Raw genomic sequence first — 16,843 nt, forward strand, 5'->3', positions numbered from 1 at the left:
AGTGTATTTTTCCCTTAACTTGCCAAATTTTAAAAAAAAAATATTCCGAGGAAAGGTAAAAGATTTTAACTATGTCTGCTTCTAAAAAACGATTTGCAGGAGAGGGAGAAACTTAGAGCATGGGAGTGAGGCGAGCATTATGCCCTCTCTAGTCTCATTGACTCAATTTTATCTCTCTCATTTCTGCGATTCCCCCTCATAGAATGGGGCCGACCAATATTTTATGGATTAATTTTTAATGGTTTCAAAACATGGCAAATGTCTACTCAAAGGATGGTGAAAAATATATAGGAAACTTACAACTGAGGATGTTCGAAGTCGAAAAACTAGGCTTCAAACTGCTAATTTTGGTTTGGTTGTATCCATGGTTTTAAATTTGGATTGAAATCCGAAATTTCGGACCAAAACGGCCGAAATTTCGGTTAGGAAATTTCGGCAATTTCAGCGAAATTTGGGAAAAATATTAATTTTTTATTCCTTTATCAAATTTCAGCCGAAATGGTAATTTATCCCCAAAAATCAACATTTCGTGCTTCTTTACCGAATTTCGGCTGAAATTTCGGGATTTTGGTTTCGGCTAGGTCCGAAATTTATGCCGAAACCGAAATGTTAGAAAAGTTTTTAAAATTTTAAAGTGAGTGTTTTTAAAATTTCTTACCTTTTTTACTCTAAATTGGGAAATGAAAAAATTCCTCAGAAAAGTTTTTTTTTGTAAAATTTTTTTCTCTTTTAATGCCGGAATGGAGAGATTACCTTCGCTCTAAAAATGTAGAAAGTCACCACCCGTTTCTTTTCTTTGTTGGTTTCCTCCGATATCCCACCATGTGGAATAAATTTTCAAGTCCATTGGCTAAAATAAACTAAAGTGAATAAGAAATGTTGTCCATAGGCATAAACACACACATATATATATACATTCATCACACCATGACAAATGCCTTTGTTAGTCACATTTAATGTGCATGTTGACACCATATGTATGAGGAATTAATATGGTTTCTCCACCTAAAATAAGAGCCATGAAAGTTCAACCATTTGTTAAGTGATCCAAAAAATCATTCGGTGGGCCACCATGCATGTCCCGAACTCTTTGGACTATCTTAACCCTCCAGTCAATGGTACTAAATCTGGATTATAGGCTTATTTTGTTTTAGCTGGGCCAACCTTTTGTTGGCCAATGGTCAAAGTTGAGATCATTTAAAGGGAAATTTTGCCTATCTAAAGTAGGGCCCAATAAATGAATGGGGCCCATGGTTGGGTTATTGGCCAAAATTGCACCGACTGCATAACCCTAAGCTTAAGCTAGGTGGTCTACAAATCAATATTTAAAACAAAAATGCTCAATTATTTAAATCTAAAGGCTCAAAATTCATCCCCACTGACATCCCTAAATCTAGCGGTTACTATCGTCGTCTCTCCTCTCAAGGGATTGCAAAGCGAGAGGGAGGGGTACTTGCTGTACAAAAGTGTTCAACCGGTTGTGACAATGTGACAACCACAACCTGTAAAGGGGGGTTGAATTTATACTATAAGGGTGTGAATTTATCACCATCCTATTTTTATAAACAGAAAATAGGGGCAGGCAATCAAAAGCGCTCATTCAATGATTTAAACCATTCATTTGTTGGCCTCAATAGTGGGAAGGCCATGTCTCTTGTCCACTGGATGATCCGAACCCTTAAAAACTCTAGATTTGTGAATGGACGGCTCAAAAAGTTAGAAGGCAATGCTGTGAAATCTCCATAAACAATCTGTTATACTAGAGATTTTCAAAAAGTTGGAAGGCAATGCTGTGAAAAAGTCAGAAGGCAATCTGTTATTCAAAAAGTTAGAAGACAATCTTTTATACTAGAGATTTTCAGTATGAACAAAAAGGTTGATCCATAACAAATCAGGTTCGTATAAAAGTTGCAAAATGAAAACCTGAATCCAAACCAAATGAACCGATAAGGCCCTGTCCGTTTAAGATTATGACAACCGATTGTGAGTGCCAGACCGATTAAATAATCGGTCTGGCACTATTTAATCGGTCTGGCACTCACAATCGGTTGTCATAATCTAATCGGTTTGGCACTCACAATCGGTTGTCATAATCTTAAACGAACAGAGTGAAAAAGCAGTTTCCATGATCATCACGAACTAGTCCAGCTGATACATAAGGCAAAGAAAGAACTTGGCTGGATTCACCTCTCCGGCCTGAGATTCCGTAACGATTAGATACTTCTGCAGGAGCATAATTGATTTTCTAGTTACTGAACCAGGAAACGTACCAATTTCTTAAAAAAAAAAAAAAAAAAAGGCACTGATATTGGCACTACCATGTTTTAATAATTGCACAAATTCAGCTTGTCTTTTACGTTTTAATTGGCTTCTGAGAGTTTTTTGGGAACTGTAATAACCTTTGACAGCTGTTTAAATAATAAAAGATAAAGATAAGTTTGTTCAATTAGTAAAACATAGTAGTGCCAATATCAGTAGTCAAAGGAAAAGATGAACATCACATCCGTATCATCTAGTTTTGAAGTTCAACCCGAATGTCACAGGCGATTCAAAGAGACAGATTATCATCGACCACAAGGGCAGAATTAGATTCAATCCAAAATAATCCATTTGTTAAAGTAAAAGAAAATTCATCGAAAAATGACATAAGGATGCTTTTTCATTGGAAGATTTTTCCATCGAAATATTGTTTAGGGTAACCAAACATGCCCTTAAGCTCCTAATTCCTAAGTCAATATTTGAATTGTAGAATGACTTAATTAACTTAGGCCATGTTTGGTTATGCTTACAAGAATAATCCAATTGTTTAGGTACAAAAAATTCGTCAACAAATGACATATTATAAGGATGATTTTTCATTGGAAGATTTTTTTTTTCATCAAAATATTGTTTAGGGCAACCAAACATGCCCTTAAGCTCCTAATTCCTAAGTCAATATTTGAACTGTAGAGTGACTTAATTAACTTAGGCCATGTTTGGTTATGCTTAAAAGAATCCATTATATAGCATGCATTTTTTTCAAGGTTTATTGATGAAATTTTTTTACCTGAAAAAGCTTCTACTTAAAAAGATGGGTTAGCTTATATCGTTTTTAGTGGTGTTATGGATGATTTGGAATGAAAGAAATGCTAGAATTTTTAAGGGATCGGTTAGGAGTGCTTCTTACCTTGCTTCTAAGGTGACGGCGCTTACTACTTTTTGGGCAAAATCCCTTCCTTTAAATTTGTTTCTATCTACGATCTCTGGTATGGTTGGAGAGAAATGTGTCGTAGTTCTCATATAGTTTCCCCCGTTTCTCAGCCTTGGGGACCGCCAGAGAGTGGCTTCGTTAAGTTGAACTTCGATGGCTCTAGCCTTGGCAATCCGAGACCAGTCGGCATCGGAGGGGTGTTGCGGGATGAGATGGGTGAGGTTAAATGGTCGTTTGCGGGTCCTTTGGGTACTACCGATTCAAATGAGGCGGAAGTTAGGGCGGTAAGCCAAGGGATTAAACTATTGGAGGGGGAGAATTTTGATCGTATAGCGGTTGAAGGGAACTCTATCAATGTCATCCGTCGGCTTTCTGGACCACATCCGTTTTCTTGGCATTCTGTGGATTATTTCAATGAGATTAGAGATATTGTTTGGTCCTCTGCTGCATCTTTTCGCAATGTTATAAGATCGTCCAACGGGGCAGCTGACTCTCTTGCTAGAAGGGGTGTTCATTTGGCATCCTTGGAGCAGTATGATTTTCTTCCTCCATAAGTGATCATCTTTGTGTGTTGTAATTATTGGTGTCAAGTGTATCTTTGTCCATCTCGGTCCGATTAAATGAATTTTTTACCATTCAAGAAACGAAGATGGGTTACCAGACATCATTAAATTTCATTTTCAAGGGTGAATACATTCACCCAGACACATCTCATAAACAAATCTTGAAAAAATGTGTCATACGACCATACAACATTGCATCTCAAGATCAAGCTCAAAATATAGATGGAACTAGTTCGGTTCTGGTGTTCAATCTCATACCAAGAGTACTTTGTGCGTATTAATCTAAATGAAAACCAGGCAAATAACCCCTTTCGGTCTGATAACTACAACACATTTAATGCATTAGAGAACTCAAAACCAGAAGAGTTTTACACAGCAAATAACAAAAAGCAAATGCTTGGTAGAAATAAGCACTGAATCTTTTGATTGTACCTTGTACAATTCAGTTCTGATGTTCGAAGTCATAAAGAGATTACTTTGTGCGCATTAATCTACATGGAAACCGAGCAAGCAACTCTGATTGATCTGATAACTACATTACATCTAAAGCTTTGGGGAACCCAAAAACCAAAAGAGTTTTATACAGCAAATAACACAAAGCAAATGGTTTACAGAAATAAGAGCTAAATCTTTTGATTGCACCTTGTACATTTGTTGTATGGGTTTCTGACTCTTTTGTTTTGAAATGGAATACTTGGACTCATCTTGACTTGAAATGGAACTGGAGATCACCCCAGCATCTGTTCAGAAACTATTTGATCCTTGAACCTGCTTTGCATATCAGAAGCAGATTAGATTTTCAGACGAGATTAAGTCTTATTATCTTTGAACTGGAAGAAAGTTGTTTAGCTGCATACTCTAGTCAGCCTAAAATGATGCAAGAGTACATGCAAATCAAGCAACAATAAATTTTTTATCCATGCACGCAGAAAGCAAAAAACTTCACTACATAACACTTACTCATCAAAAACACTCAAAATAATCACAGTCTAAAATTCCTTGAATCCATCATTGGCTCGTCCAAGTTGACACTGTTTTGGGCCTACTTAAGTCAATCTAAAACTCCTTTAAGGGATGTTTTTTTTTAGAGCGTGACAAAATTTTATTAAACACAAGCAACCATAATACATAAGTGGGGCAAGATGTCCCAAAAAAACGAACACACCCATTGAAGCCCAGGGGCCCTCTCACATCAATTATAGAACCGCTCTATTCCGGTTGAAAATGTGACTGACTCCTTATCCACTCCCTCATTCACCAACTTATCCGCATGCGAGTTTGCTGACCGCTTCATGTGGCTAAACACCGGTTAAATGATCAAGCATAAATCACAAATCTCCAAGATGACGTCAGCTAGCTGCCAAGGACCCGGGGCCTTGCTTATCGCCTATGCTAAGGCATTAGAAGAATCTCCTACTAGGTTTCAAACATAAGAGGACCAGCCATGGACTTGGCAAATTATCTTAAACCCCACAAGAGAGTTCGCACTGCCACTTCATTAGAGCCACTAAACCCAATTGGTCCAGAAGACGTTGTGCCCTTTAGAACCTCCAAAAAGGCTGCATATCCCCGCACAACCCAGATTCCTTTTGGAACTCCCATCAAAATTAAATTTCAGTGAAACTAATGGAGGATGATTCCGCCTTGGAGCTATAATATTTTTTGTCCTTTTTCAAAAATCACAGTTCTCTATTTCCTTAATATTTCCCTAGTGCTATGGAAAGGTAAAGAGGAGTTGTTCCTTAACTATTTCCCTAGTGCTATAGAAATGTAAAGAGGAGTTGTTCCTCTCCCAAGATATGATATCCAACTTGATATCCCATGTGATTCTTCCCTCACGCCTTCCTTTATCTTAAAAAATCTTAGTGTTCCTTTCTTTCCACGTGTGCCACGTCGTTGCAAAGAGTACTTAGTCTTCAAAGATTGTGACCCGTTTCTGAACGTGGCCAAGGGATTCGTCTTCCTTTTTTTCACAAAATGCTCTAATTGGCAAGTTGACATTTCCTTATTTTTAAGGCGGTCACAAGTGTTGATCCTTTTTTCACCACCACCATGCAAAAGCGGCCACCCAAGGTGGGGCCGACTATAGCCAAATGATTGTAAGTCTATATGCATACCCGACATCATATGACAACCTGTAAAAGAACGAGCACACAGAAAAGGAACCAGAGATGGCAGGGGTCCACATTCTAACCGTGGTGAGAAGAAGAAACATAATAGGATTCAAGGAGACCCAAAAATGATGAAAGACAGTTAATCTCACTATCCTTAAGGTTCCTCCTAAGTCTAATATCCCACCCCACAGCCTCAACCCCCTTCTTTTCCAAATAATTGCACACCCCGGCTCCTTCACTGGTAGCTAACAGGGACAGGTCCGGGAAAGCATAGCATAACAATGACTCTCCTAACCAGAGATATACCCAAAAAAGAGTCCCCACCCCCCTCTCCACTCTAAATCTAACTAGAGGTTGAAACAATGGGTTTGGACACACAAATGAACTTCCATGCTCTGGAACTCTTTCCTACAGATATGTTCCCAGTCACCCCAATTAGGGGTGTAAACAAGCCGAGCTTGGCCAGGCTCGGCTCGGCTCGTTAAGCTCAAAGGCTCGGCTCGGGCTCGGGCTCGGGCTCGGCTAGGCTCGCGAGCCTTATCGAGCTTGGGCTATATTAAATTCAGTACAACATTTTTGAAAAAATTCTGGACTATACGTGACCTATCAAATGGACGGTTTAGATTATCCTAGTGAGAGTGCCCTCGTAAGAAAACAGTAGTTGATAACATTTTCTTCTTTCTTTTTTTATAGGAATTTGCTAGCAAACTTCTCCTATGCCACTTCTCGGCATGTGACCATCCTTGGTGCAAAGATTCGCACATGGCAAAGGTGGCTAGCAAAAGCAAAAATAAGAAAAAAAAAGTAATCATTACAAAAAAAGTAAAATAGCTGAAGGTATAAAGTTTTAAATGAAAAATTACCAACAAAAGGTAGAAAGTTATGACAATTACCAAAAAAATATGTAGAAAGTTATTACAATTACGAAAAAAATTAATTTCTCACGAGAATTAACCGTTTGATACGCACTGCATTCCGAGAAAGACAAAAACTCATGATGTTGACAACACCAACCTCATGATGATGATTATGCCTCCAGCAGTTTCCTACTGTATTATATTTAGGACTATTCTTTTATACGGTTTTCTTAACGAGCCTTAAGAAGTCGAGCCGAGCCGAGCCTGGCCTAACTCGGGCTCGGCTCGTTAAGGATTCGAGCCGAGCTCGAGTGAGCTTCCGAGCCCGAGCTAAAATTGACACCCCTAACCCCAATCCCCACATTCCTGCCCATACTTATCCTCGATTATTTTATGCCATAGTGCCTCCTCCTCTCCATACTTCTAGAGCCACTTTCCCATCGAAGCTCTGTTTCTTTCTTTCTTTCTTTCTTTCTTTTAAATGGTAACGAGGCACTCTTTCTTAGTCATATTCTTCTAATGTCAAGCCCTCCTCGTTTCTTTGATCTGCATACTTTCTCCGAACACAGCAAATGTTTCAACTTACACCCTGACCTTTTCCTATTGATATGTTCCTAGTCCCCAATCCCCCAATTCCTGCCCATACTTATCCGCGGTTATTTTATGCCATAGTGCTTCCTCTCCAAACTCCCAGAGCCACTTTCCGGACGAAGCTTTGTTTCTTAGTCATATTCTTCCAATGTCAAGCTCTCCTTGATTCTTTGATCTAAATATTTTCTCCTAACACAGCAAATGTTTCAACTTTCAACTTACACCCTCACTCCCTATCTTCTGGAAGACCATTTGGAGCTTTTCAATTCTCTTTGCCACCTTGGTCGGTATTTTATGAAGTGGCATATAGTACACCAGGAAATTTGCAAGTGTTGTCTTGATAAGGGCGATTCTACCATCAAAAAATAGATAATTTTTCTTCCATTAGACAAATTTCCATTCCACTCGGTCGATCACATGATCCGACAGGGCTGCTTTTGGAATAACCTAGTACAAAAGTAAAGCCAAGTGATGGCACTCTTCCTGCATCCAAGTATGGTATACTCTTGCACCTCCTCACCCTGCCTATTGATCTCAAATAACAGCCTTTTAGACAAAAAATGATCTTTAATCACGATGTCATTTCAAACCACGTGAAAATCTTTTAAGTTTCTAGTGCAAGCTGGATTCTCCTTAAGGACGATGAGTGTATCATAAACAAACTACAAGCGGGATAGAAGTTGCACATTTCTTCTACATTCCAACTAGGGGTGTCAATTTTAGCTCGGGCTCGGAAGCTCGCTCGAAAAAAGCTCGGCTTGAGCTTGGCTCGAATCCTTAACGAGCCGAGCCGAGCCCGAGTTAGGCCAGGCTCGGCTCGGCTTCTTAAGGCTCGTTAAGAAAACCGTATAAAAGAATAGTCCTAAATATAATACAGTAGGAAACAGCTGGAGGCATAATCATCATCATGAGGTTGGTGTTGTCAACATCTGTTTTGTCAACATCATGAGTTTTTGTCTTTCTCGAAATGCAGTGCGTATCAAACGGTTAATTCTCATGAGAAATTAATTTTTTCCGTAATTATAATAACTTTCTACGTATTTTTTTGGTAATTGTCATAACTTTCTACCTTTTGTTGGTAATTTTTCATTTAAAACTTTATACCTTCAGCTATTTTACTTTTTTTGTAATGATTACTTTTTTTTTTCTTATTTTTACTTTTGCTAGCCACCTTTGCCGTGTGCGAATCTTTGCACTAAGGATGGTCATATGCCGAGAAGTGGGCATAGGAGAAGTTTGCTAGCAAATTCCTATAAAAAAAGAAGAAGGAAATGTTATCAACTACTGTTTTCTTACGAGGGCACTCTCACTAGGATAATCCAAACCGTCCATTTGATAGGTCACGTATAGTCCAGAATTTTTCCAAAAATGTTGTACTGAATTTAATATAACCCAAGCTCGATAAGGCTCGCAAGCCGCTCGCGAGCCTAGCCGAGCCTGGCCAGGCTCGTCTCGGCTCGTTTACACCCCTAATTCCAACCCTCTTATACATCCCCTTTCTGCTGAGAGAAGTTTTTCCAGATGATGGCAAGGAGAAACAATTGCCTTATTGGCGATGATGGGTTGGTGCGAGAGAAAGATGGGATAAAGAAATTGATTGTCCAATATTTTTCCAAGTTATACACCGAGGACCACGACTGAAGACATGAGCTTGGAGAGTTTGGATTTCAAACAACTTAGGCAGGACCAGGTTAGATGGTTGTAAAGAGAAATTGAAGAAAAGAAGATTCAGACTGTAATATTTAGCATGAAGAAAGATAAATCCCCTGACCCAAATGGCTTCCCTATGTCGGAGTTTGGGAAGTGATCAAAGAAGACATTATAGCATTTATGTCGGAGTTACACCATAGAGGTAAAATGGGGAAGGAGATGAAAGCAAATGTCACTACCCTCATTCCAAAGAAAGAGGGTGTCTTGGAGCTGAGGGATTTTCGACCAATTAATCTTGCTCATAGTACAAACAAAACATTGGCGAAGGTGCTAGGGAGAAGGATCAACGAAGCAACAGGGGTCATAATGTCATAGTTTCAAGGAGCTTTTGTAAAAGGCCGTAGATATTGGATGGAATACTCATTAGCCAATGAAGTCATTGATTCCAGGAAGAGAGAAGACGGGGAAGGAGTCATTGGCAAGATTGAAATGGAGATGGCATACGACCACGTAGACGAGAACTTTGTGGATTCGATAAAGGAAAGTATAGGTTTTAGAGAGAAATGGATAAATTGGGTAAAATATTGTATATCAACATCATTGTTCTCTATACTGGTGAATGGATCCCCAGACAGCTTTTTCAATAGCCCGAGAGGTATCAAACAAAGTTGACCCTCTATCCATTTACATTTTTACCATGGGAGCAGAGGCGCTAAGTCCTTTAAGTACTGTAAGTCAATAAAAAACTTGCCACTTCAAACATTGAGCTGATTGTTTCGAGTCATTTTCTCTGGTGAGGGCTTTTGTCCAAGTACGAGTTTTTAAATGATGCCTAGAGTGTAATAGAAGAGCCAAACTTACATACCGTAAAATTTCCATAAAGAAAGAGCCTTAATTACTTCTAGAATTTTGTCAGTGAAACATCATGGTAATCATGAAATGCCCTCTTCTCACCATTTATCTTTCAAATCAAGCCAAAAGCTTGAAGTTCACGCCCTCACCTCTCCCCAAAGAAAAATCCAAACCCACAATATATTTCCATCCTCATTTTATCAACTGAGAAATGAAAGTGAACTCAGTTGCCCCTTTGGAGGATTACCCTTGTGAAATGCCCTAGAAATATTTTCTTTGGGAGTGCCATTGGTTTTACGGACATTGCATCAGGAAATTGGAGGGGGATCACTAGTGCGCACTACAGTTTCATTCGCCTTACCCTGAAAAATATGATAAGGTCAGCTGCTGCATAGAGGGGAGCTGGAAATTGCGGTCAACTATGTGGGAAACAATAGTTAGAACCTATTCTAGCTGTAGGTATACACCTTCGGCTTCTTATTTTCCATTAGTTTTAGCAGAAAAACACTAACCCCCCTAAGATTTAGGTGAGCATCTCAATGTCAATCGTGAGTTATAACATTTGGGTTTGAGAAGTGCACCTTTCTGAGCATGATTAAGAAATTCGTGAGATACACAATGATTTTAAAGAAAAATCAAAATCTCAAGGTCTTAAACCCAGATTAATGTTTGTTTAGTGCTTTTCAAGAAAGTTCTAAGGTGTAAAGGTTTTAGACCCAAGATCATGGTAATTCATAAAGTTGACTTTCTATTGGGGAACATGATAAAATGAAGGTTATTATGGGTTGGATAAAACTCCATCCTAGCAGTGTTTCAAAATGCAGATGCAGGTCAAAATGCAGCCAAAGCAAATCCTAGTTGTAAAACCTGGCCCCCCATCAGTCACAATGTAGGTGCACCTTAGTAGACTAGATGCTAGGTGTTACAAAAGTGATCGGAGTGATTGGATCGACAAGATCAGCAGCCAAAAACTTAAGATTTGTGATGAGATCACTTAGGGCCATCGGATTTGGATTGCTTAGATCAATGGCCTGGAATGTCAGTCGCTTTGGATATTTGATCGGACCACCTTTAGAACCATTGGATTGAAGGCCCAGTAAACCCTTTTTTCTTTAATTGAGGGTTAGGTCTATTAGTTAGGGACTAGCTATGCTAGACCAGTCCATTAGTGGCAAACATATCAATGGCTTAGATCATCACAAAATGACAAATGCAAAGACTAGAGGACAATGCCACTAAACATTTATATCTCTAAGAAGGAGGTCTTTAAAGAAAGCATATTCCATAAGTGTTTGTGTCTATCCACAACTTCCAAAATGCTTGAAATAGCCAAGGAAACAGGTGTTTAATTATGGAGTGCAATTACCAAAGCAAGGTGGGTGCAAATATCAAAATCATCTCTATGCTAAAAGTATTTCAAAAGACCTCCACCGTTGCCCAAAGTATTACAATTTTGATTTGCATGTAGAAGCCAACTGTTATCAAACATTGGTCAGCAATATAGATGTGGTCCTTTCCCCGTAAGATTCAACTACCAATAGGATACTAGAATGTTCTTAATCTTATGAATTGCTATGTGAGGACGCTTAATCGAACCTTGGGTGTGCTTATCAAAACAAAGCTCAAGGGTGTAAGCTTAAGGGTGTAATCCGAGTACATGGGTGGTAGTGCCAAAATGAGGGGGTGTTATTAATAGCTATGGAAATAGATGTTTCTAACTAGTACAAAGGAGTGTCTTGGCAAACCCAAAAAAACTCAAAACTATGCATTAGGATAGGCCAATCACAGCCCATTTTTCTATAGGATGGACCCAACCGTTTTACTCCCTTGCATAGAATGGGCTAGGACCATCCTATGGGAATTTTTTTTAGGCAAAACCTTCTATATGGCCCATCAAATGGTCGTTTGGATCATCACATGGTGCAATCCTTGCAGCAGATTTTGAAAAGTAATGGACTATAGGGCCTTTCATCATATAAGACCTTATATATAGGCCTTCCACCATATAAGATCTTATATAGAGAGAGAGATGATATATATAGATATCTATGTCCAAGTGGCCCCTTTTGGAGTCTGTTGTGATGAGTTCTAGTTGGTTGGTGTTAAATTCCAATTACATATAGATGGCTGGTCAACTTGGATTATTTGATCCAGTATTCTATTTCTATAGGTAAGTGAAAACATGAGTGTTTGACAGGGTACTACAATCCACATGCCCAGGAGTAGAGTCCATATAGGAATAGTTATATGAGTTTATATGCGTTAGACGTGCCACACAACTCTTGCTAGGTGCGTGGTTATAGAATTTTACTCCTAAACTTTCTCTAAGTTAGTGGGTTAGTTACAAGTGGTTTCTTTCCATTGGCTACCAAGAGTCCTAGTCCTTCAATTAATTCAAAAAAAGAAAAGAAAATGTGTTAGTTACAGTTTGAATTTCTATATTTTAGGTGAAGTGGTAAAGATTCAAGAGTTATTTTAGGTTTTGTTGGACGGTTGTGCACGTAGGTGGGTTCTGATAGGTTGTGATCTCCTTGGAGATATATTTTCATGAACATGTATTGCCTAGACTTCCCACACGTTAAAACTCATATCTAAGAGAGAGAGAGAGAGAGAGAGAGAGAGAGAGAGAGAGAGAGAGAGGAAACTTTTTCTACACAGAGGATGGCATACAATGCAAATCGAAGGAGGGGTCTTCAAATAAAAAGGGGGCATGTAGCAAGAACCAAGAAAGAGAGTTTAATGTAGGATATGTTGTTGGGCGTAGTGGTAGGTTCGGGTTGATGTCTTTTGACTATTGAGCCACACTGAGATTGGATGTTATGGGCGCCTCCCACAAATCACCTCCTTCTCTAGGTTGTTTCCAAACCACCATCGCTTCTACCTCATATTTCCACCTAAGCCTAGCACTACCAACACCCATTCAATGTCATCCTGAAAACCTTTGCTAATCCCTCATGATATGAGTCCCACCTTGGTTTAAGTTTGACCCGAGGCCTCCACATTAGCCGACCATTCCCATTTAAGTCTCCACTCATATTAGCCAAAGCAGGTTCATCACCTTTGTTTCTTACCCTAGAGGCCTAGCCCAACTGACTTTGCTACCACCAGTTCTAACTCTCTATCTCATCACCTCTCTCAATTGCAAGCAGTTGTGTAACAATTGGGGCTTGGGGCTTCCATCAACGAATCCCGCATCATTGAAGGATCGGGACCCAGGCGAGGAAACAAGAAGGTGGGATAACGCCCTCACATCTTGCTGCTCAATTTCCAGTAAAGAGCCGAAAGGAACCCTAGTCAAAGAGAAAGAAAAGAAAAGAAGGAAAAAGTGGAGATTCCGTCTGGAGACGCGACGATCCAGAATTGGGATGTGCGTGAAAAAGTAGGTGAAAATTTATGTTTTGTGGCATTTAATTGTGTGAAGGGCATATTTTTCTACATATTAGATTTACATATGCTTTTTAAGGATATAAAATTTGATTAATCTTAAGCTATTAGGATCGTAAGTTTCTTTTAAATTGTAAATAGAGTAATGTTGACCAAAAAAAAGAAAAGAATTGCTAGATATTTACTCTAAGATTGTTTGGTTTCAAGTGCAATGATTAGTCTTAAATTATTGACCCTTCTCTTTTAATAAAGGCACGATATATGAAATAGTTTAAAAAGGATTTTTATGAGGGGTTACAAATAACAGTCATAATGATATTATGACACTTAGTTCTCATATTAACATCCTAAAGTCAGGTGAGTTATTAATTAAAAGCCCTCACTTTTGATATTTACACATTGTGAAGAAAAAAATGATTAAATTAAGTAGATTGATACTCGCAGTACCATATTGTGATAATGTCACTAATTGGTTTTACAATTTCCTGATTGAATGTTGATACAGTTGACAAAATGATATCTTTATGTTAATATTTGACCCATATTTGATCCCTTTATTTAGATGCTGAAATTTGTGATTAAAAGAATAATAGGATGTTACACAATGACGAGTTATGCATCATGAGTCTTCAAGAGCATAAGTGCATATTTCTGCAAACCATGATCCTATGTACATGGCATATTTGCATATATTTGTAAAACAAGAAAGAAAATGATTTAAGAAAATGAAATTGATAAAGATATGATGCAGTAATATTGTACTATGTTTTAATAAGCAATAATTCATGCTAATATTATGAAGAAAATGAATTAAAGTATAGATTATCATTGTTCTTTTCATGCTTTTAGATGATATAAAACTTTATTTTCCCTACTGGGTTTCTGTGGTTGAAACTCACACCAAAAATATTTTCAGGATGGACACTATTTACCTTAAAGAAGATATGGCCGAGGATGGGAACTTATGAAGGAGCGGCGTTCTACATATTCTAGGGGTAGTTTCCTTTTATGTATTTTTAGTTTTGTATTATTTTAGACTTGGTGATTGTTTTATTTTATGTTACCATTATAGGAATATTAAGACAATGATTCAATTTATTTCATTGTTTAGTCTGCTAGGTGTTGGTTGTTATTTCACCACCAAAAAGAAAAAAGAAAATTGATGTCTTTTAGTTAACGGACCGGGCTTCGGGACCTCCGAAAATCCGGGCCATTACACTAGTCGACTCGGAGCGACGCGGCCGGGTACTCAGTTGACACGGCTGAGTACTCTGATAGCGCGGTCATAACTTGAGAGAGTCAAAGGAGTTCTGATTTGCCTCGTAGGGCAAAACGCTGACTCTGACAAGAACGCAGCCAAGATAAAAGGAAGTTGACTTGGGGGCTTCAGCGATGACACGGGGGATTGAAACTATGCTCTATAGTACTATGCCTAATGTTGATGTTGAATTGAAAGAGCAAAGACCATTTTGAGATAGATAAAGTTCATTGGAAATTGTCAGTACATGTATTCCAGTGCCTTCTTGTGTTCTCTATCACAAATTATGATGTCTAGGTTTTGAAATATACAATTTTGTGCGATTTGTGAGAGAGAAAATGAAATCAGTGATAATTTCTTCTCCAGTACCCTTGTTTGCGACAGGTTTGGTTCTACAGCTTGATCGAAAAAGAATATTAGAATAATAGAATCATCCATATTTAAAACTAGTTTCACAATCTTAAACAAAATAAAGATCAAACTTCAAACATGGATATGGAAAATCATCATTTTCTCATTCTTACCTTGACAATGATCACAACCAGTCTTTCTGCTGTAACTTGAGTGGCAGATACACCTCCGACAGATACTGGAATCCGAACGAACTCAACGCCTGAATTTCTGCCTTCTTCTTCGTCTTAACCATCAGTCCTAGCTCCTCAACCCAACCCGGATTCTTCTTAATGAAATCCTCCTCCAACAAATCCTTCCCCGTCTTAATATCCTGCTCCGTCATGTCCAACCGACATTGTTCGGGAATCCGATACTTATCCAAATCACTAGGGCGAACACCCAACCATTTTATATCAGGAGTCGTAAGATTCGAACTGTCATACGACATGTTCTTCGATCCACACATGTAAACTGACAGAATTTTCAACCCATAAGGATCACTATCCACCAAGGCAAGCACTGGTAATTTCAACTCAGTCTTCATCTTCTTCAAGAAAAGCCGAGTCGCAACATCAGGTTGCCCCTTGGCGGTGACAATTATGCAGGGAAATCTATTGTAGAATCTGTCCTCTGCAAGCCTCATAAATGCAGCATCCTTCTCCACGAGAAGGATGAACAGCGCATCCGACTCCATATCACTTACTCGATCTATATTTGGGGGAATGGCCTTCCCGCCGACTCCCATTTTCGTGCAATCTATGATGTCGCCTGTTGGTGGAAATGCATAGAGATTTCAGATTATACTAATATTCAATAGAAATAAAGCCGAAACAGTATTAAAAAAAAAAAGAAGTAAACATCACCGTCATCGGAAAAGATTAACCGGCCAACGACCACGCCTTTCTCGGAAGCAACAACATTCAGGCTAGATCTGGTGCATCCAAGCATACAGGACACATCATCGAGTACTGAATCGGACTGAGATTGATCCTGAAAGAGCTTAACATCTGTGTAGAATAAATCACGCTTTGTGACGTGGATGTTCTTGAGGCAGAGCTGGTGAACTAGGGTTAGGATTTTGGTTGTGATGGTGGTTTTCCGAACAGTGGAGAGATTTGAGAATGATCTGAGAGAGGTTTTGTCTTTGAGAACAATGCGATCGAGCTCTGGAACGTAGAGTTGGTTTGCGTTGCTTCGAGAAGGGATGGCGAAGGAGAATCCGTTGCCGGAGAGGATGGAGGAGGCGATGCGGAGGACGGCGGATTCGACGGAGAGTTGGACGGAGGCGGGGGAGAGATCGGAGACTTCTCGGCATTGGGAGGCGAGGTTTAGGTCAGTTAGGGTTAGGGTTTTGGAGGATGAGGAGGAGGGGTTTTGGTAGGAGGTGAAGATTTGTTTTAAGGAGGAGAGGATTTCGGAGTCGGGTTTTAGGCGGTTTTTGAAGGAGAGGGCGGCGCTGCTGCCGGCGGTGAGGCCGCCGGATCGGGATTTGGGTCGGGGTGCAGAGTTTCCGGCAGAGTCATCGTCCGGTCGCCGGCGTTTTTTGTCGGCCATTGGAGTGGGAGGGAGGGGCGGGAAAAAGTAGGTCGGCGGGGTGGACGTTATAAAGGTATGGTGGGAACTCGTTCCCACCTATGATTGATCTGAGTCGTCCACTTGATATGACTTGATTGGATGTAATATGATCCCACTTTGGATTGATCTGGACCGTTCATTTATGACTTGGTTTGGATCTATATGGCAATGTGGATCCTACTTTTTGATTGATCTGATTCGTCCACTTGGTATGACTTTGCTTTGGAACTATGATCCCACCGTTGATTGATCCGGACTGTTCACTTGATAGGACTTGGTTTGGATCTACTAAGACATAGTGGATCCTACCTTTGATCGATCCTAACCATTCACTTGATACGACTTTCTTTGGATCTAATATGGCAAAGAAGAACAAATCTTGGATTGATCTCGACCGTCCGATTGATAGGACTTGC

At 39.4% G+C, this 16,843-nt stretch overlaps 1 protein-coding gene across 1 annotated transcript; it reads right to left on the minus strand.

Annotated features, from left to right (window-relative positions):
* Positions 1–4,245: 4,245 nt before the first annotated feature.
* Positions 4,246–16,437, minus strand: LOC143848961 (DNA topoisomerase 6 subunit A-like). The gene is made up of 3 exons (XM_077358001.1): positions 15,716–16,437; positions 14,984–15,620; positions 4,246–4,521 (listed from the first exon to the last, which is right to left on the minus strand). The coding sequence occupies exons 1-2, from the start codon at positions 16,404–16,406 to the stop codon at positions 14,995–14,997; spliced, it is 1,317 nt and encodes a 438-aa protein (XP_077214116.1). The 5' UTR covers positions 16,407–16,437; the 3' UTR covers positions 4,246–4,521; positions 14,984–14,994.
* Positions 16,438–16,843: the final 406 nt, after the last annotated feature.

Source organism: Tasmannia lanceolata, unplaced genomic scaffold (genome assembly GCF_043159265.1).
Source record: "Tasmannia lanceolata isolate RefF3 unplaced genomic scaffold, GAP_Taslan_0.1 ptg000016l, whole genome shotgun sequence".
In the NCBI taxonomy this organism is placed as follows: Eukaryota; Viridiplantae; Streptophyta; class Magnoliopsida; order Canellales; family Winteraceae; genus Tasmannia; species Tasmannia lanceolata.